The 21,603-nt window shown below is 40.3% G+C and overlaps 1 protein-coding gene across 2 annotated transcripts; it reads left to right on the top strand.

Moving 5' to 3' along the window:
- The first annotated feature begins 257 nt into the window (after nt 1-257).
- Nucleotides 258-19,613, top strand: LOC139936268 (dnaJ homolog subfamily A member 3, mitochondrial-like). Of its 2 annotated transcripts, XM_071931059.1 has the most exons (11): nt 258-434; nt 2,568-2,698; nt 3,940-4,023; nt 5,401-5,622; nt 6,700-6,852; nt 7,848-7,995; nt 8,294-8,487; nt 9,187-9,302; nt 10,963-11,060; nt 13,058-13,184; nt 14,674-14,811. In XM_071931059.1, the coding sequence occupies exons 1-10, from the start codon at nt 260-262 to the stop codon at nt 13,141-13,143; spliced, it is 1,407 nt and encodes a 468-aa protein (XP_071787160.1). In that variant the 5' UTR covers nt 258-259; the 3' UTR covers nt 13,144-13,184; nt 14,674-14,811. The 2 variants fall into 2 exon arrangements, with proteins under 2 accessions (XP_071787160.1, XP_071787159.1); XM_071931058.1 differs by lacking the exon at nt 13,058-13,184 and having other exon boundaries at nt 14,674-19,613.
- The last annotated feature ends 1,990 nt before the right edge of the window (nt 19,614-21,603 follow it).

Here is a 21,603-nt window from a genome sequence, read left to right as displayed (position 1 = left end):
CAGCCATAAAACCATAGAGTTATATATAACATACACAGACATAAAGGTTCTTTCTGTGCACATTATTGCCTGATTGCGAGTGATAGCAAATCTGCGGGTGAGGTCTGTGTGGCTGAGAAATAACCGCAGTCTCAGACTTGAAATCAAGTCTAGCTGAACGTTGCGTATGGTATCTGGACGGCCCGTACGTAAACAGTACCTACACATCGTCGGTGTACCATCTAACCCGCATTTAGGAGTAAAACACGAAAGAGCAAGCATGGCGACGTCCGCCGCAGTTCGATTTCTACCAAGAAACTTCCACAAGTTCCAGCCTTCTCTTGCATGCTGGAGATGCACAGTTGTGCATAAGAGAGAGCTTAGGACACAAGGGTTTGATGGCAGGAGTAGTCTGTTACGGACTTGCATTCAGGGCATTGGAAAACAATTTGATGGTAAAAATTGGTATTGAATATGTATCGGACTATAATTTTGGCATTTGCAATTCATATTTCGTGTACAGCTTATTACGTCGTCAGAATTGGGGGCGGGGGGTTGGGTGGGGGAGGAGTGCATAGACCTTGTGACATTCTCTCTTTTATTCCGCCAAATAGACGCTATCGATGCGCTACAAACAAATAAGGATAACTTTCCGTATGGCGCCACCACTTTTTCACTCATTTTTTCAAAAAGGGATATATCAATCAGGTAAATTGGATACTATGTTATTTTATTTCGAATGAAAAAGTGGTGGCGCCATACGGAAACTTTTCCACAAATAATGTCATGAATTGTTTCTCAACAAACATTCTACAGTACGTACACAGACAGTTTTGCTATGTAGAAATTCCGTAGCCTCTAAACCATGCTAACCTGCTAACGCTTCACGTGGACAGTTACTTGAACTTACTTGAATCCACCGACGCCATCAAGTTGAGTTTAGTAAGTTAGACTTAGTCTCCCCAACAAAAGTCAAAATGTTTGTGAGCTAACAATGTATATGGTGAAAAAAGTTTCCGTAGGGCGCCACTACTTTTTCATTCGATATGAAATAATCTGATTTACCTCCATGAGATATCCCTTTTTGTAAAAATGAGTGAAAAAGTAGTGGCGCCATACGGAAAGTTGTCCCTGGTTCCAAATTGAAAACCGGACCGGCGGTTCCACTCTTCTGTGGAACCGGGTACCCGCTTTTGTCGGTTCCGATTTGAAAAGACCGAGTCCCAATTATAAAAGACTCTGTGGAGCCGATCCTGGGACGAACTGGCTCCAAAAATTGAGGCTTCATGTTGAAAGCAGTGACCGCAGATACACTGTGCAAAGGCTTCAAGCCGACATGAGCATCAACTATCACATGTGGCTGCATTTTTATACAACACACAGTGCACAGCCCCCTCTAATGCATAGGCATCTGCAACAGAGTCATCTACAACATATACAGAGTCCAAAGTCCAACCAGACAGCACGTTGTGATTGGCTGCCGATATATCCATATTCATAAAAGCTTGTCCCATGCACAAAACACACAGTACTGTATGCATGTACAGGCATGTACACTTGTATGTACAGAGACGACACACTGCATGCACTACGGACATACTGCACTACGGACATACTGCACTACGGACATACTGCACTACGGACGTACTGCACTACGGACGTACTGCACTACGGACGTACTGCACTACGGACGTACTGCACTACGGACGTACTGCACTACGGACGTACTGCACTACGGACGTACTGCACTACGGACGTACTGCACTACGGACGTACTGCACTACGGACGTACTGCACTACGGACGTACTGCACTACGGACGTACTGCACTACGGACAGACTGCACTACGGACGTACTGCACTACGGACGTACTGCACTACGGACGTACTGCACTACGGACGTACTGCACTACGGACGTACTGCACTACGGACGTACTGCACTACGGACGTACTGCACTACGGACGTACTGCACTACGGACAGACTGCACTACGGACGTACTGCACTACGGACGTACTGCACTACGGACGTATTGCTGCCGGCCAAATCAAAGACTTGTATAAATGCAGGGAGAATAGGTGCTCGGTGGCTCGATGTCTGATGACTTGGTTGCTTTTCTGGTATTAATTTTTTGTTGAAAATAGGTCGGCTCCAATTGTGTGTGTGTGTGTGTGTGTGAGCTCCGGACCGATGTCTGATTAACTTGGTTATTTTCAGTTAAAATAGATCGGTTTAAGTGTGTGTGTGAGCTCGGGACGGGCGGCTTATGTTTTATATTGAGTTGGAACCGGGTATGTCTTAGAACTGAGCTTTTTTTTGGAACCGGAACCGAGCCCCAAACTTTCTGGAACCGCCCAAGCTTAGTCCAAACAGCATGTTCCATTATAATGTGTATGAAGCGCAGAGGCGAACCAGTGACACTATAGTGAAAATGCAAAAAGGTTGACTAGACTTCCAAAGTGAGTCGTTCGAGTGAGTGCGTCACTGCGCATGTACGTTGCTGGTCAATAGTCAACCACGGGTCAACTACTTATGCCCTCTTGTACTTGCTCAATGTTGTAATTGTTTTGTTTTGTTTTTTCTCTTCAGGATCCATTCATACTGCTTCCAGCAGACTGATTCACACAAGTTCAGCTTTCTCAGCGATCTCTGATCCATACAAAGTCCTTGGAGTTGCAAAGAATGCCTCGCAAAAGGATATCAAGAAAGCTTACTATGAGGTATGAGCAAAGAGTAGAGTATGCTAATTATAAAAACAATAATTAAAACCCTAACGATGCTAATTGAAACAATATGCTCCAAATGGTAATAATTGTTGTAATCTGTGATTTGAGGCATTGCATGGTGAGGTATCAACATATATTTTTGGTTTGTGGTAACACCATGTGTGTATCTACTTGTGAGGTAGAGTTTGTTCTTAGAAAACTGTCTTTCTTTATTCTACTACCGCGGAGTAGATTTATCGGATGTTTGGGAGAACTCTACCTGGCAAGTAGATACACACAGGGTGTTACTGCAAACCATATATATAGAGTATAATAAATACAAACAATTTAATTGCTTATTAGAACCCTAACAATGCCAAATGCAACAACATGCACCAAATGGTAATAGTTGTTGTAATCTATTGCATTTGGCAGTTAACTCAGATGTCATTCTTTAACTGAATTTGTTGCATTTAGAAGTCAAGTTACTTCATATTGGTGTTGCATTTTGATGTATTTGGCAGTCAACTTTGTTCCTTTGACAGAGTTCATGGTCGCACATATAAGCCAAGTCACCACTACACTTATGTGCATACTGTTAAGGCCCGATCACACAGGCCCCGATAACGAGAACAAAAAATGAGAACGATAAAATACACGCCCTCGATTGGTTGAATGAGTGTGGGCGTGTTCTGCGTGCAGCAATTCAACCAATAGAATGCGTTCTCTTTGCGTCGTTATCATTTTCGTTATCACTGCAGTTATACTTGGCCTTTAGCAGGGCAAACACACTTGATCAGTCCTAACACAAACAACATGCCCTGCGCAAAGCAACAAAATCCCTTGTTGCATTTTGGTGCATTTGGCAGGGTTCTCATTTGAACTGTGTTGCATTCTGTTCAGTCGTTAAACTTTTCATGGACTTTATTCAGTGTTTGGTTGTACATCAGTTTGGTGGTAATATTGCAGTTAAGACAACATGTTTATGTATATCATGCATTTTCTTATTTTCTTCATTGAGCTTTTGTAAGCTTTTGTAAGTTATCCAGGGGTGGATTTCACAAAGGGTTAGGACTACTCTTAACTCGAGTTAGGACAAGTTACTCGTCCTAACTTAGGACTATCCATGCAATTTGTATATCTCCTAAGACTAGTCCTAAGTTAGGACTAGTCCCAACTCTTTGTGAAATCGACCCCTGGCTTACCAAAGTGTCCTTACAAATGACTAAAGTTATCATTTTTCTGTTTTGTTTTAGTTAGCAAAGAAATATCATCCCGACAAGAACAAAAACAACAAAGAAGCTGCCAAGAAATTTGCGGAACTGGCTGAAGCATATGAGGTTTGTAGACTTTGTGGTTTTAGAAACCTCACTATCGATAAGTTGTCTCAGAAAAATAAGATGGTGGGACTTAGACACAGACGCACTGTAATAGTTTGTTTCCCCAAAACCTTCCTCTGTATAGCCATTGTTGAAGTGAAGGAAGGAATTTGTCTTTGGTATTATTCCTTGTAAAAGCCACTATACACTTTCTAAACAGAACAAAAATTTAAAGTTTACAGATTTACAAATAACTTACAGGGTTTACAGAAGGTAATGGTGAAAGACTTCCCTTGAAATATTATTCCATGAACTGCTTTACTTTTCGAGAAAACATTAAAACAATTATCGATTCTCGATATCGAGAATAACGGATTTATTTTAAACACATGTCATGACACGGCGAAACATGCGGAAACGAGGGTGGGTTTTGCCGTTATTTTCTCCTGACTCCGATGACCTAAATTTTCACAGGTTTGTTATTTTATATATAAGTTGTGATACACAAAGTGTGGGCCTTTGGACAATACTGTTTACCGAAAGTGTCCAATGGCTTTAAAGGCACCAGACCCTATTGGTAGTTGCTGAAATAGAGAATAATAAAAGAAAAAAATCTTTCCCCAAAAGATTGAAAGACTGAAAATTGTACCAACTTTGTAAATTAAATGTAGAGGTTATTTCTTGTCTTCAGTGATGAAGTTTTTGTTAGTGTTCTAAACCCTAACACATTACATCCTAAAATTTACCATGTGATGGCAGTAACCTTATAACCTATATTATTTGAATCCTTGATTCTGATTGGTCGATCCATAGCAACAAGGAATGTGATATAAACTTATATCGCAACGCAAATATAACGCCCTGCTTATTGTGTGTTCTAACTCTGCGTATTGCGCTTTTATACATGTAAGCTTTACGCAAAACATACAGCTTATATAAAAAGTGAATACAAATTTCCGAAGTGGCGCTTTTGCGTCAAATGCTTATTGTCACATGCGTTGCTTGAAGTTTGCTTGAAGATAAATTCGTTATCACAGGCTAGTTTGAGGAAATACATTATAAGTTATCACACAAGCGCGAGTGGAATACAGAAAAATATAGCGCTTCTGCGTCCCATATCCAACAAGGCCGAGTTTGATATGGGACGCAGATGCGCTATATTTTTCGTATTTCCACGAGCGCGCGTGTGATAACGTATTTATCTTCAAGCAAACTTGCCGCGTGACATAGAACACACAAGACGCATGGTAGTGAATTAGCCGTGCAATATAGGTTTTTTTAAACCACTCCATTCTGCGAATCTGATTGGAGGATTAACGCGTACTTGAAGATGAAAAAATATAGCACATCTGTTTCCCATATCGAACTTATAATAACTGAAAACATTCTATGATTTAGGTATTAGGTGATGACAGTAGGAGGCGTGAATATGATACGATGGGAGCAGCTGGATTTGGAGGCAGTGGAGGTGGATTCCAGCAAGGTCAACATTGGCAACAAACAAATATAGATCCAGAGGAACTCTTCAGGAAGATCTTCGGCAATGCTGGATTTGGAGGAGGCAATAACGGGGCGTCTTTTGGCGATTCGGTGTTTGGTGGATTCGACAGAGGTCACGAGGTGAGGTCATTATGTTATTGTTGCACGCTGTGATGGGGTTCATAGTGTTTTGTATATCCGAGGGGGCAAATGGCACCCGAGGAGAAGCAGAGGCTTCCATTTGACCCTGAGGGTTAACAAAACCCACGGACCCCGTCACAGCGTGCAACAATTGTATAATGCAACAATTGTTTTGTTATATCATGGTTAAGTTATTATACCTCTTTCCAAAGTTCTGTTTTGTTGTCATCTTGAAACAATTTTACGCGAAAGAGTATGCATAGTTTAATGAGCAGACCAACAGTTGTTCAAATAAGAAACAATTATTTACTGTTCCCTCAAACCCGTGTCTGTTTTGTACTAAGTGCTGGAAATGGCCCAACGGTGGGAACGATCAAGGTGATGTACACCGGTCAACAAAAACTCTTGTTATACCTCGGTAACAAATTGTGAAGTTTGATTGGTCGAGAACTAATCACGTGACGTGCAACAAAAACGCATATATACCATGGCTAAGGATGTGCGCTACGCATAATGCACAGTGCGGCGGGTAACATGAAAAGTGATGTTAACCGCTGTACAACACCTTGATCGTTCCCACCGTTGGTCGATTTCCAGCGCTGTGTACGAAACACACGCGGGTTGGAGGGAACAGGTGAAGAGTTGTTGCTTATTTGAACTGGTCGTCTGCTTATTAAACCATGATTAAACTTTGCATTACTTCGTCGTAGTAATGTTTGAAGATAACAACAGAACTTTGAGAAGAGGAATAATAATGTTACCAAGGTATAACAAAACAATTGTTGCACGCTGTGACTGGGGTCCATGGGTTTTGTATACCCTCGGTGGCAAATGGCACCCTCGGCTTCGTCTTGGGTGCCATTTGCCCCCTCGGGTGTACAAAACGCAATGGATCCCATCGAGCGTGCAACAATTGTATAATTTACCATGGCTAAGGATGTGCGCTATGCATAATACGCATCCTTAGCTATGGTACTTGCGTTTTTGTATCACATCACATGATTGGTTTCCGAACAATCAAAATTCACAATTTGTATCCGAGGTATAACAACCTTGTTTGCTTTGATTGTATCTCAGGTTATGATGGATCTAACATTTAGCGAGGCTGCAAGAGGTATTAATAAAGAAGTGACCGTTTCCATGGAAGATGCTTGTGATCGCTGTAAAGGAAACAGAGCGGAACCAGGCTCCAAAATAGTCCGTTGTCACCACTGCAATGGAACGGGGCAGGTGAGTTCTAACCCCAAACTTGTGTTAAAGGCAGTGGACACTATTGGTAATTACTCAAAATAATTATTGGCATAAAACCTTTCTTGGTGACGAGTAATGGGGAGAGGTTGATGGTATAAAACATTGTGAGAAATGGCTGCCTCTTAAGTGCCATAGTTTTCGAGAAAGAAGTAATTTTCCACGAATTTGATTTTGAGACCTCAGATTTAGAAATTGAGGTCTCGAAATCAACCATCTAAATGCACACAACTTCGTGTGACAAGGGTTATTTTTTTTTCATTATTATCTCGCAACTTCGATGGCCGATTGAGCTCAAATTTTCACAGGTTTGTTATTTTATGCATATGTTGAGATACACCAACTGTGAAGGCTAGTCTTTGACAATTACCAATAGTGTCCACTGCCTTTAAAGGGTCTTGGTTCTTTTTGTAACACAAACCACAATGTCCACAGATTTACTTTAAACTTTCACAGTTTGAAGACAATGATAGTAGAAAGCGTACCTTAAAATATTACTTGCTGAGGTGCTGTAGTTTTCGAGAAATGAGTCAAACAATGTCATGAAAATGATTGTTGTCTTTTATTTGTATTTGTAGCAAAATACATTGTGCCGCCCAGCACAGATTTCCCCATGAATGAATCAAAATTTTGTCCACTGTGTATTGATCTGAGACACAAATAATGATAAGGATTATCAAATGTCACAGAGAAATAACACAGTCAAAAGGCCATTCAACTTATTGCATGGCCCCATGACATGAACAGTTCGGAAACTTTGCCCCTCCAGTTTGCTGATCCACTCGCCCTTGGTGTACCTCGAAGTAATTTGGGTTTTTTTTGCCCACCACTGAAATTGGTCGACCCAAAACCCTGATCGAGACTATACTAAAGGTTGTATGTCGACCCTTGCTCTTGTCTGACCCATTACTTTCACAACAAATTCTCTTCCCAACCATGACCCAGTCTAACAAAGAATTTGTTTCTATTTGTTACAGGAAACCATCAACACAGGTCCTTTTGTTATGCGTACAACCTGTAGACAATGCCGAGGGACTCGTACGTTAATTACTGTACCATGTATGACATGTAGAGGTGCAGGGACCACAATGCAACGCAAGAAAGTCACTGTGCCTGTACCAGCAGGTAGGTCGTCTTCTTTCAATTACGTCACTATTAGTGCTGGGCGAATAGTGAAATTTGGTATTCGGTTAACTGCTGGCCAACTATCAGAAATTAACCGGATACTCAAATATTTGTTTTGAGCGCCACGATTGCTAGAGGGCGCTGGACAGCTCGCCATGGCAGCTTCGCCGTCTAGTTTTATTCAACAGTCCTGGTTTTCACTCTTTCACGTTCTAAAAGCGTTCTGTAATTTTGCTCTGTATACAAATTGTTCATTAATATTATCAGTAAGTTTGAATTATCTGTGTTGATTCTGTAGGTGTTGAGGATGGGCAGACAGTACGTATGCCAGTAGGTAACAGAGAGCTCTTCATAACATTTAAAGTAGCTCGTAGTGATACATTCAGGAGAGATGGTGCTGATGTACACTCAGATGTCACTATAAGCTTCACACAGGCAGCGCTTGGTGGCAGTCTAAAGATCAAAGGCATCTATGATAGTATCCATCTCAATGTAAGTTGACATGATCCCTCTCCATCCCCCCCCCCAAATTGAAGAGGGAAATAGGCCCCTCTTCTGGTCACTCACAGGCCCCTCTGGTCACACACAGTCCCGAGGGGGAATAGACGTACACTAGTTACCAAATTATGCCAGTCAATATGTGTTTTATAACACACCTCGGTCTTAAATGTGAAATAAGAACAGAAATCTGGAAAAGAAAGGAAGTTGTAGTTGCTGTTCACTGTTCACGTCAAGAGAGGGCGCTGTAACCAGGCTCTATTTTCAAAGACTAGTGCATGGCGGGTACTATTCCCGCAAAACATGCGCGCGCGATCATTAGACTATATTAGTTCACCCCCTGGGACCGTGTTTCAGCCAACAAGAATACAGAACAGGCAAGAGGTGTGTTATATAAATAAATAGTAAACTTGCGGGTACAACCATGTGTAAATCTCTTTTTGTGGGAGTGTTGGCTCTGATAAGAGCTGGTTTGGTCTTGACGTTTCATACAGTATACTCTGCTCATCTTCAGGAGACTGCTGGTGGTGGTTGAGCTTGATTGGTAGATACGTGCGCTATATAAGACTTTGATATTATTATTATTATTATTAGTGTCCAGTGCCTTTAATGGTTGTTTTTTGACAGCATCTATTTGAATACTATACATGATGAGATGTATAATGTTGACATTGTTGATTTATATTATTACAGATACCAGCAGGTACACAGTCCCATACCCGGATACGTCTACCAAGTAAAGGCATCAGTAGAGTCAATGGTTATGGTTATGGTGATCACTACGTTCATATCAAAATTAAAGTTCCCATGTAAGTATATTAATCCTTCCCTCCTCCATTTCTTGCCAGCGATAATCTGTGGGTACAATGGTTATATAAAGGTTGACCATTTGGACTCGAACCCAGGCTGGTCGACCATTGGTTGACTGGTCGACCATTGGTTGACTGGTCGACCATTGGTTGACTGGTCGACCATTGGTTGACTGGTCGACCATTGGTTGACTGGTCGACCATTGGTTGACTGGTCGACCATTGGTTGACTGGTCGACCATTGGTTGACTGGTCGACCATTGGTTGACTGGTCGACCATTGGTTGACTGGTCGACCATTGGTTGACTGGTCGACCATTGGTTGACTGGTCGACCATTGGTTGACTGGTCGACCATTGGTTGACTGGTCGACCATTGGTTGACTGGTCGACCATTGGTTGACTACTGTGGTGTGGTCGACCATTTGGAACCAGCCTCGAGACCAAGGTTTCTTTACTGGTCCCAACAGCATGTGCCATTCTAACCAGAACCAGCGACACTACAGCGAAAAAGCGGAAGGTTGACTCAACTTCAAAATGAGTCGTTCGAGTGAGTCCGTCACTGCGCATGTACGTTGCTTGTCAGTTGTCAACCACAGGTCGACTAAATGTACATGTTGTGTACCCCCTCAAAACTCTATGAAAGGAGTGAGGGATGTAGGCTTTCAATGGTGTATCTTTGATATTACACACTCTGGCCCACTATTTCAGTCAATCATACGGAGTTAGAGGGCAAGTTTATTGCATGCAGCAAAGAATATTACACCCGTTTCAGACGCGTTCCAGAGTCGCGCCAAACCAAATTCTGAATTAAGTCCATGAAAAGTTTGATGTCTGAAACAGGAGCGACTGGACATGAATTCAAAAGATCGACTGTTGCAGTCGTGGGGAACGACTCTGGAGCGCCTTGGTTTCAGACGTTGGTCTTGTCATGAGCCAAGCCAATGGCAATGTTATGTTAAGTAGGCCTGTCTGAAACCAAACTTTATTACGGTTGACCTAGAGCCGCTCCTAATCTATTTGGTTCAGCGCGATGTAAGACTGTAAATCCCGGTTCATACTTCCTGCGAATGCGATACGAATGTTGACGTCACAAATTCGCAACGAAAAATTTGCAGCAGTTGAACTCACTTGAGAATATCGCTGCGAAAGGAGGGTTGTGACGTCACACTCACGTCAAATTCGCTTTGCATTCGCATGAAGTATGAACCTGGCTTTAAAGTTTATTTTGGACAGAGAGTTGCCAAGTCTCTCCTGTAGGTTAAGGTGATGTTCCATTTGGTGCTCGTCCAATCAGGTCTGGTCATTTTAGAAAGGCGAATCTTCTTAAAGCCTCTACTCTCAGTCAGCCATCTAAATAATAACCACAATTAATGGTTGTATTTTTAATTATGACCTCGAGACAAGTAACCCTAGACTGCTATCCATGTTGTTTCACATGTTTGTTTGCAGAATCCCATGATCAAATACAATAATTGTCGCTTAATTTAAGTCACAAGACACTATTGTTAATTACTCCAAATAATTGTTAGCATCAAAACTAGCAATGGAGAGCTGTTGTTAGTATAAAACATTGTGAGGAACAGAATTTATCACTCAAATATTAAAGACTTCAGGTCTTGTATTAATTCTTGTTTGTATTTTGTTCATTTCTTTTCTCAGTAAATTAACCAATAAACAGAGGGCGGTATTATTAGCATTTGCTGAAGAGGAGACTGGAGTGTCAGGAGCTGTAGATGGGACAACCAAGACAAGCGATGGTGAGTAACCACAAGCAATCACCAAACTCTGTAGTAATAGCTGCACACAAATATTTTGCCACATTTTTTTTCTAAAACAAATGGCAAACCTTTCAATAGATGTGTTCTTCTCTCAACACATAGGGTGTTATGGCCGAGTGCTTAAAGACATTGGAGACCTTTGGTAATTGTCAAAGACCAGTCTTCACACTTGGTGTATCTCAACATACGCATAAAATAACAAACCTGTGAAAATTTGAACTCAATACGTCGTCGAAGTTGCGAGATAATAAAGGAAGAAAAAACACCCTTGTCACTCGAAGTTGTGTGCTTTCAGATGCTTGATTTCAAAATCTAATTCTGAGGTCTCAAAATCAAATTCATGGAAAATTACTTCTTTTTCAAAAACTATGTTACTTTAGAGGGAGCCAATTCTCACAAAGTTTTATACTATCAACCTCTCGCCATTACTCGTTACCAAGTAAGGTTCTATGCCATTAATTATTTTTTGAGTACTTACAAATAGTGTCCACTGCCTTTAAGAGCATCAAATTCAAGTTATGGTGGTGAAGTCATTGGGGTGTAGGTTAGAATTCCGGTCATGATACTTGTGTACTTGGGCAAGATACTTTCAGGGTTCTCCAGACGCGGTTTGGGATGGGCGCTTTACATTAGTACCCTGGTCATTCGGCCATTAACATTCCTTTAATCTTGCTCAGCACCCTTGGGAGTAAACAACCCTGAGCTGCCTGTAAGGCGCTTGTGGCTTTTTGTCATACACAACATCAACCTCTACCCTCGCAGGTACCCATTCATACCCCTGGGTGGAGAGAAGCAATTATGGTAAAGCATTCTGCTCAAGGACACAAGTGGGATTCGAAACCCACAGTCTGATATCTTAACCACCAGAACTTGAATTTGATTCTTTTAACCACTCGGCCATGACACCCTTAAAATATTTCATATGTTAATCAAACAGCATACATTTAAACCAGTTAAATAGTTGTAGTGATGGTGCGTAGTGGTCGAGCGGAAAAGAGCACCAAACTCAAGCTCTGGTGTTTCTGTTTAGCAGAGTGTGGGTTTGAACCCCAGGTGTGACACCGGTGACCTTTAGTAAGACACTTTACCATTATTGCTGCGACCTTCGGATGGGACGTAAAGCCGTTGGTCCTGTGTATTGTGTAACACACGTGTTTCTGGTTTGATCGCCAGCATATTGCGCCACAGCACCTTGTTAACCATCACATAGTACTATTAAGGAATAGGTCTCATACTTCAAAACATAGCTCCACATACCTTTCAGGACAAAATACTAAGCGCTTTGATACGCCACTAGGGGTGTGATAAAGCGCTGAGAACCGAGTATTATTATTATTAGTGGTTGTACTTTGTAGCACTCCTTAATTATAATAATTGTGGCTTCTTATATAGCGCACATGTCAGTGACGCTCTGACGCACTGGCGCTGTAACACAGTATTTCCTGCCAGATGTGGGACTACGTTTTAGTAACGTGACCTAATTTTGATAGCACCATGTAATGTTTTACAGGGTGCTGTGGCGCAATTTGCTGCCGATCGGACCAGGAACACCGAGGCGAACCCCCTCTCTTTTCATTAAGTGCACTGGGTTCTTTTACATGCATTACACAACACATGGGACCAACGGCTTTACGTCCCATCTGAAGGATGAAGCAATGGTAACTTGTCTTGCTTAAGGACACAAGTGTCACGGCTGGGGATTCGAACCCACACTCTGCTGATCAGAAACACCACAGTTTGAATTCTGTGCTCTTAACCGCTCGGCCATGACACTTCCAGGCCTCGTATACTTCAATACTAGCTCCACTTATCTTGCAGGAAATAATACTGAGGGCTTCAATAGGCCCCTAGTGGTGTGATAAAACGCTAAGAACCGAGTATTATTATTATTAGAACCTAGTGATAAGAACCCAGTATTATTATTAGTGGTTGTACGTTGTAGCACTTCTTGCTATTTGTCTTTTCATATTATATAGAACCAGATGATACAATATCAGACGAAGAGAAAGATAAAGAACCTGGTTTCTTCAGAAGACTCGTTGAGCGTGTTCGGGGTTATTAACGTTGAATCATTACTGACTAGAATGAAAACAGGCTTAGCAGGTAGGCAAATGACTTGTTTCAATAAAAATGTTCAACATTAATACTCACAATCATACAGGCTCCAATTTCATGGCTCTGCTTACAGTAAGCAAAGAATGCTTGCGGAAGCAGGGAATTCCGTGCTTACTTATACTCCAAGCGAATTTCACGGGTTGGTGCGGAATTGTGGCTTGTGCGCGTGCATACTCCACATTGCTAGGCATTCCACGCTTACACAGCTAGCCGCTTGCACGTAAACAGAGAAGAGTGATCGTAAGCGCAGAATTTGGCGATAAGCAGAGCTATGAAATGGGGCCCTAGTACTTTGTGGTTGTGTGTCAAGTTTTAAAATAGTTTACCAAAAAAAGAAATTGTACTTCTGGCATGTGTTGCTGTGTTATTTACAAGTCATTTGCCTATTGATCAAATGAATGGAAACCTGAGAATGCATTGTTTAAAACGTTATAAAGTGAAAACAAAGTTTCATCTAGCTCAGTGTTCTCCCTTAAAGGGACTGTACACGTTTGGTAATTGTAAAAGACCAGTCTTCTCACTTTCTGTATCCCATCATCAGCATAAAATAAAGCCTGTGAAAATTTGGGCTCAATTGGTCTTCGAAGTTGCGAGAAAATGATGAAAGAAAAAACACCCTTGTTGGACGAATTTGTGTGCTTTCAGATAAGAATAAAAGACTTTGACCTAGAAGTCTTTTAATATTTGAGTGAGAAATTACTTCTTTCTCAAAAACCACGTTACCTCAGAGGGAGTCGTTTCCCACAATGTTTTATACTATCAACAGCTCTCCAATGCTCATCCTAAGTCAGTTTTTAAGTTAATGTTTGTTTTGAGTAATAACCAAACATGTACCTTCCCTTTAAGAGTGGTCCGCTGGCCAACTTCTAGTTAAAACACCTAAGGACCTAGTTCAAGTGTTAAAAAGCATATTTTGTTTAAAATATTGACTAGTGAAAAAGCTTACTGGTCCTGCGGTCTATTCACTGAACAAGTATAGGGCAATCAAAATATGCTTTGTAAGGCAGTGGACACTATTGGTAATTACTCAAAATAATTATTAGCATAAAACCTTTCTTGGTGACGAGTAATGGGGAGAGGTTGATGGTATAAATCGTTGTGAGAAACGGCTCCCTCTGAAGTGACATAGTTTTCGAGAAAGAAGTAAATTTCCACGAATTTGATTTCGAGACCTCAGATTTAGAACTTGAGGTCTCGAAATCAACCATCTAAACGCACACAACTTTCGTGTGACAAGGGTGTTTTTTTCTTTCATTATTATCTCGCAAGTTCCACGACCGATTGAGCTCAAATTTTCACAGGTTTGTTATTTTTAAAGTGTCCACTGCCTTTAATACTTGAACTAGGTCCTCAAATGCCCCCACGTGACATGCTCTCCACCAATAGGAATAGCCAAACTGTCTGGGGTATTTATGAGTAAGCTTTATATGAACACTGTGTTGACTTCAAATCTATATTATTCTTATTTCTGATGCAGGAGCCAAGATAGCTACATTAGATCCAGATGGTCTCGTCAGTCAGCTACGCGCTGCGTTACACACCAAGATGGTGAGTTCAGAAATACCAACACACAAAGTAGCTAACGATATTAATGAGACTGAAAAGGACACCAAGAGGAAATCATCCAAATCATAACATTATTATTAATCAATAAATAGATTCACATCATGCATTAGACTGGGCCCAATTTCACGGCTCTGCTTACTGCCGAATTCTGCGCTTAGGCTCACCATTATCCGCTTACGTGCAAGCGCCGACTTTCTGCGCTAGTTGTGTAAGCGTAGAATGCCTAGTAACGTGGAGCTGTGCTAGCTGTGTAAGTGTAGAAAGAATGCCTAGTAACGTGGAGTACGCACGCGCACACAGCAAAATTCCCCGCTAACCCGTGAAATACGCTTGATGTAAGCACAGAACTCCCTGCTTCCGTAAGCACGATTCTTTGCTTACTGCAGGCATACAACTTTTCCTCGGATCAGCTGATTTCCTCTTTTTTTAATCTCAGTTTTACCATTCAAATTTGAAAAATACTATACAAAATCATTGACATTTTTTAATTTCCTCTTTTTTGGTGAAGTTACAGTTGCCTGTGTGTTACTGTAAGCAGAGCCATGAATTTGGGCCCTAGTCCCCTGTCTTTACCCCCAGTGATTTCATTGGATACAATGATTTCATTAGATAAGCGTGCAGTGACATAGCTTTCCGTAACTGTGTTTTGATTCGTCCGAGGTGATGTGGGTGCAGCTGACAATCATCCATTTGGACCAATCAAAACACAGATATGGAAAGCTTACTTTCGATCATCTGGGCCCAATTTCAAAAAATTTTGCTTTTTGCCGTGATAAAAACAGGATTACCAACCAAATTTCCATGTGATTTTCAGGATAAGCAAACAACAGCTGAATACGTGTAACACGCAATATGCAACAAATGGAAATTTGGTTGGTAATCCTGTTTTTATCAAGGAAGAAATTTCATGCTAAGCAGAATTTTTGTGCTCAGCAGCTCTATGAATCTGGGCTTTGCATGTATGTGTGTTATGCACAGTTACATGTACTTGCAAGTAATGTTGGTATGTGGGATTCGACCGTGTGTGAAATGAATGAAGGTGAAAGGTGATTATGTACTGGGATTGACCTAGGCTAGAGGCCACTCTCTGGTGTTATTCACGAGCCTCGAAGTGTGACGTCAGATGTTCAGGCTAAATGTGCATTAAGATACATATAGGAAGATCGAGAAGTTAAAGACAGTGGACACTATTGGTAATTGTCAAAGACCAATCTTCTCACTTGGTGTACCTCATTATATGCATAAAATAACAAACCTGTGAAAGTTTGAGCTCAATCGGTCATTGAAGTTGCGAGATAATAATGAAAGAAAAAAAACACCCTTGTCACACAAAGTTGTGTGCGTTTAGATGGTTGATTTCGAGACCTCAAGTTCTAAATCTGAGGTCTTGAAATCAAATTCGTGGAAAATTACTTCTTTCTCGAAAACTATGGCACTTCAGAGGGAGCCGTTTCTCATAATGTTTTTTACCATCAACCATTACTCGTCACTAAGAAAGATTTTATGCTAACAATTATTCTGAGAAACTACCAATAGTGTCCACTGCCTTTAAGTTTTAAGACTATAATTAAAATGGTGCCAATACAACCAACCCATAGAACTAGAACCCGGAGAACGCCAAGTCTGGCCGCCCTCTGTGTCGTCTGTGGACGCGGTGTATCGATACCCACGATACGCGTGTATGGCAAAATGATCATCGCAGGACACGCATGTATGGCAAAGTTATCATCACGTGACATGCGTGTATGGCAAGTAATGGCAAGATGTCAGCGCACATAGACCGTTTCTAGTGTGTTCATTGGTCAATGATGACGTCATTGTATGGCAAAATATTTTGCCATACATGCGAAACAAAAATGGCGTATGCGCGTCCATAAAAATGGTCTCACAACGAAACCACAGGCACAATGAGACACTCAGCGTTCTCCGGGTTCTGGTTCTATGAACCAACCCAAGATTTTCCGGTAATTGTATTGACATAAATTCTTCCATAAGAAGTCAATCTTTGCTATCAAATAAATTCATAAAGATTGCTTCTTTTAAGTGACATTTCTATATTTAATGTAAATATGGAATTTAGAGATGATATTGTTAGGAAAGTTTTATTTTGGTTCTTTCCATTGATCTATGAAACATGGAATGATGAGTCAATGTGTGATCAATCTGATTGATAATGATACTCTGGAGTCCAGTGCATGTAAACTTTGTTGACTGTTCAAAATGGCGAATCCAGACAAAATGTCCTTAGGTGCGTTCCACTTGCGCAAATGTTGCCAACGTTTACGCACGATCGCCAACAATTTTAAGTGGAACGAGTTGTGCGCTGCCGACGTTGCTGAACGATAGCAACTATAGGCGAGAGTAATTCTGAGGTGGTTGTGGTGGTTTTATAATGGCGGACAACAAAACGATAAGCAGACGATGTTATTTTCTTGTCACGAACGTAGTTATAGTGTGTTTTTTGTGGTTGATAACGTATTCAGGTCAAGTTGAAATAAATTAGTTGAGGTCACGATGTACAGAAGAAGAGGACCTTCAATACAGCAATAATAATTATAATATCGAAGTCTTATATAGCGCACGTATCTACCAAACAAGGTACTCAAGGCGCTGAGTATATACAAACTTTCAGAAAGATTGGTTATTGCAGTTATGGATTCTGAGACCCAATTATTTAACACTTGATATTGGGTTTACAAGGAGCTACGGCGCATTCAGAAGCCACAGCCAGGAACACCTAACATTACAAACAATATGTACGTAGTGTCGCCATCTTTATTATAAAGTGTCGCCATATTGACATCACGAAGTGCGCAACCAATCGTTCCAATGCATTTGTGCAAACGGTTGTGATTCTTTTGCTCGTTTGGAATGCACCCCTGGTCTTTGAGTGCACAACTTCACGAAGGCTTGAATTGATGAAAGTAAAGCTAGTTGATAAAAATAGGACAATGTTTGCTCTCTGGAAATCATTTGAAACAGTCATAAATCAGCTGTAGACAATTGTTATTGTATAGACATGCATCATATCATTGCATGCAGTTTGCCTCCCAAAATGGCCAAGGTTTGTCTCCCAAAATGGCCGACAAAAATGGGCAGAGTGTAGTTGTATGCGAGATCAGTGCATGTGGTCAATATATGCTTCAGTCCCATTTATGGGCATACTCGTACAGAAAGTGTTGTTTAATTTTTTCCCACCTCTAACATTATTGTTATTTCTATTATTTTGATGGGTTTTTTTCAAAGGAGATTGCGGGAAATAATGGGCACATACAGTGTTTTTGTTTACGCTATTTCAAACTAAAATATTGCAGGGATGTTATTTCTCTGTTATTAACCGAAAATCCAAGGTGGTTTTTTTTCAACCCCCAGCCCCCAACAAAATTTATCTAAGAAATAGTTTATCACTTAAAGATAAAACAATATGGAACACCCCCCTGATTGGCTTTCAAACCAAAGATAAATGTTAGTAAGCAGGCTGCCCTTTCATGCTTACAAGCTTTCACTCACACTTTGACGCCTTGCGCTCATACATGTAGTTAAGGGTTTTTTTTCCAACAACCTATTACATCCTTGGTGTTGTTTTCTTTTGATAAAATCTTGCAGTTTAAAATGATTCCACAAGTCTCTAAATTTATATCTTAGTTTTTTAATTCTGTTTTTGTTTTAATTTTAATAGGAGACTTTTAATGTCGAACCCCAGTAATCAAGACGGTACAGTTATTTTATCAAATATTTTTAAATTATCTAGACTGGTTATTGTTAGCGCTTCGTAAGTGTGTCAACACATATTGATTAAGTTCGCACCAAATGTACATTTGTACCAATAAAAGCAAAATGTACTTGAATAACAGTATTCATCAATATTGATTAATTAGTGAGAAATCATTGATCTTTGATCTCGCCATTGTCTCACCACAGCTCTCAAGGTTGTAATTGCTGAGCGTAACAGATGTTCGAGCTAATGCTTGTGATTTTTCTCACATTGTGTGATCTATGTAAGGGTCGTAGTTGCTACTAGCCCCGGACAACCAGTTTTACAACCGGGCTAGTCGTTTTTCCAGTTTGCTAGCCTGGCGGAATAGTGGCAAAATAAAGCAAAAATCAACATCACAGACAATAATGAATTGTGCTGATGGTATTGTAAAATGGTGACCAATGTCTCCTTGTGAAACGGCACCCTATGGTGAAATTGTAAATTTCTACTGGAGCATTTCAAGGGCACCAAGGCAATGACCAGGGCATTGAGGCAATCACCTTCTTGCCTCCGTGAAGTATCAGGCCTGTGCTATATTGTTTCCGTATTTCACTTGCACTAGTGTGATAACTAGTATTATCTTCAAGTACGCGCTAATCCTCCAATCAGATTGGCAGAATGGAGTGGTGATAAAAACCTATATTGCACGGCTAATATCACTACCATGCGTCTTGTGTGTTCTATGTCACGCGCCAAGTTTGCTTGAAGAAATACGGAAAATATAGCGCGTCTGCATCCCATCAGCCTCGTTGGATATGGGACGCAGAAGCGCTATATTTTTACGTATTCCACTCGCGCTTGTGTGATAACTAGTAATATTTCATGTTAAGTCTGAATGTAACCAGCTTTCTCGCTGGAAGCTTTGATGCAACTGATGTGATTCCTAACTGCATATAACACAAATAGAGCTGTACAAATTCTGTGGAATAAATTGTTATGATTACAAACTACATAAACCTTGTACCTGTAATGGTTTTCCTACTGAAAGGTTGTACTTTAATTTTATGTGTAATTGTGGGGTTGTCGTGGCCGAGCGGATAAGAGCACGAGACTCAAGTTCTGGGTCATTGGGATATGGGTTCGAATCCTGGTCAGGGCGCTTGTGTCCTTGAGCAAGATACTTAACAACTGCGTCTCTCCACCATGGTGTAGAATGGGTACCTTAGAGGGCAGAGATGGTTTGTGTGAATGATTAGCTTGGAGCGCGGTAACTCACAGCACCGGCTGATACCCAAGGGAGCTGAGATGGTTTAAGGAATGAAATATCTGGCCCGGTGAACATGGGTCATGTTATCAGAAGAGCCATGATACGCCCTTCGATAAAGCGCTATATAAAAATCGATTATTATCAATAATTTCAAAATACTCTCAAAGTATGTATGTAGTTTACTGCTGCGATACATAGCACTCCAAAATAAATATAGGAGTCCTATATTGATAAATATAGGATGCTTGGGATACTTTACAGCGAGCTTTCCTGTGACACTACAGCAGTCTTTAAAGCCATTGGACCCTTTCGGTAAACAGTGTTGTCCAAGGCCCACACTTTGTGTACCACAACTTCTATATCAAATAACAAACCTGTGAAAATTTAGGCTCAATCGGTCATCGGAGTCTGGAGAAAACAACGGGAAAACCCATCCTTGTTTCCGCGCGTTTCGCCGTGTCATGACATTGTGTTTAAAATAAATCCGTAATTCTCGTTAACGAGAATTTATATTGTTTTGCTGTTTTCTCAAAAAGTAAAGCATTTCATTGAAAAATATTTCAAGAGAAGTCTTTCACCATTGCCTTCTGTAAACCCTGTAAGTTATTTGTAAATCTGTGAACTTTTTTTTTTTTTCTGAACCGAAAGGGTCCAATGGCTTTAACGTCATATAAGCACTACGTATTGATTAATACAAGGTCTAAAACGTGGTCATCATGCACAGACTTTCATACCATAGCAAGGCACTATACACACAAACATACTGAATATGATATACATGTGTGCAAACGTATTGTTTGTTGATTATATGAAAGAAACAATTTACAACTAATAGTTTACATTCATGAGCAAATAAACCCATTGAAATTAACATGAAGTAACAGCTTGTAGGTCTGTGTGATATTAAATCATGCCGTCTTAGTACTGTTTATTGAGTGTAACACTACAGTGACTGATTATACCATGTGCTTCTGATCAGCTTAAGTTCTGTATTGTATCAGAATTGTTCAAATACAAATACCAGTTGTGGATTTAAAGCCATTGGACACTTTGGGTAAACAGTATTTTCCAAAGGCCACACTTCGTGTATAACAACTTGTATATAAAATTACAAACCTGTGAAAATTTAGGCTCAATCGGTCGTCGGAGTTGGGAGAAAATAATCAGAAAACCCACCCTTGTTTCTGCACGTTTCGCCATGTCATGACATGTGTTTAAAATAAATCAGTAATTCTGGATGTCGAGAATTGATATTGTTTTAATTTTTTCTCAAAAAGCAAAGCATTTTATGGAATAATATTTCAAGAGAAGTCTTTAACCATTACCTTCTGTAATTCCTGTAAGTTATTTGTAAATCTGTGATTTTTTTTTTTTTTTTCTGTTCTGAAAGTGTATAATGGCTTTAAAGGCAGTGGACACTATTGGTAATTACATGTAGGCCTACTCCAAATAATTATTAACCTAAAACCTTATTTGGTAACAAGCAATGGAGAGCTGTTGATAGTATAATACATTGTGAAGAACGGCCCCCTCTGAACATAGAGCAATGCTCTAAAGTAACATAGTTTTTGAGAAAGAAGGTAATTTCTCACTCAAAAAACCCTGTAAGTTATTTGTAAATCTGTGAACTTTTTTATTTTTGTCTGAATCGAAAGGGTCCAATGGCTTTAACAATTAATACCAAAGGTAGCCAGTGCCCTTAACTTTTTTAGAAATCAAATTTTGCTTTGATGAGAAATGACTAAATAGTATCTACTTATAAAATGTTATAATACATAAATATCAGACAAAGGGAAGTTTAGGATTAACTTTTTTAATAACTGTACAATATTAACATTTTCCTTTGGCAAGTGTTTGCTGATACCATGATTTGGTAT

Source organism: Asterias amurensis, chromosome 4 (genome assembly GCF_032118995.1).
Source record: "Asterias amurensis chromosome 4, ASM3211899v1".
Lineage (NCBI taxonomy): Eukaryota > Metazoa > Echinodermata > Asteroidea > Forcipulatida > Asteriidae > Asterias > Asterias amurensis.
The sequence above is the reverse complement of the archived record's forward strand: the minus strand, read 5'-3'. Positions and strand labels throughout refer to the sequence as shown.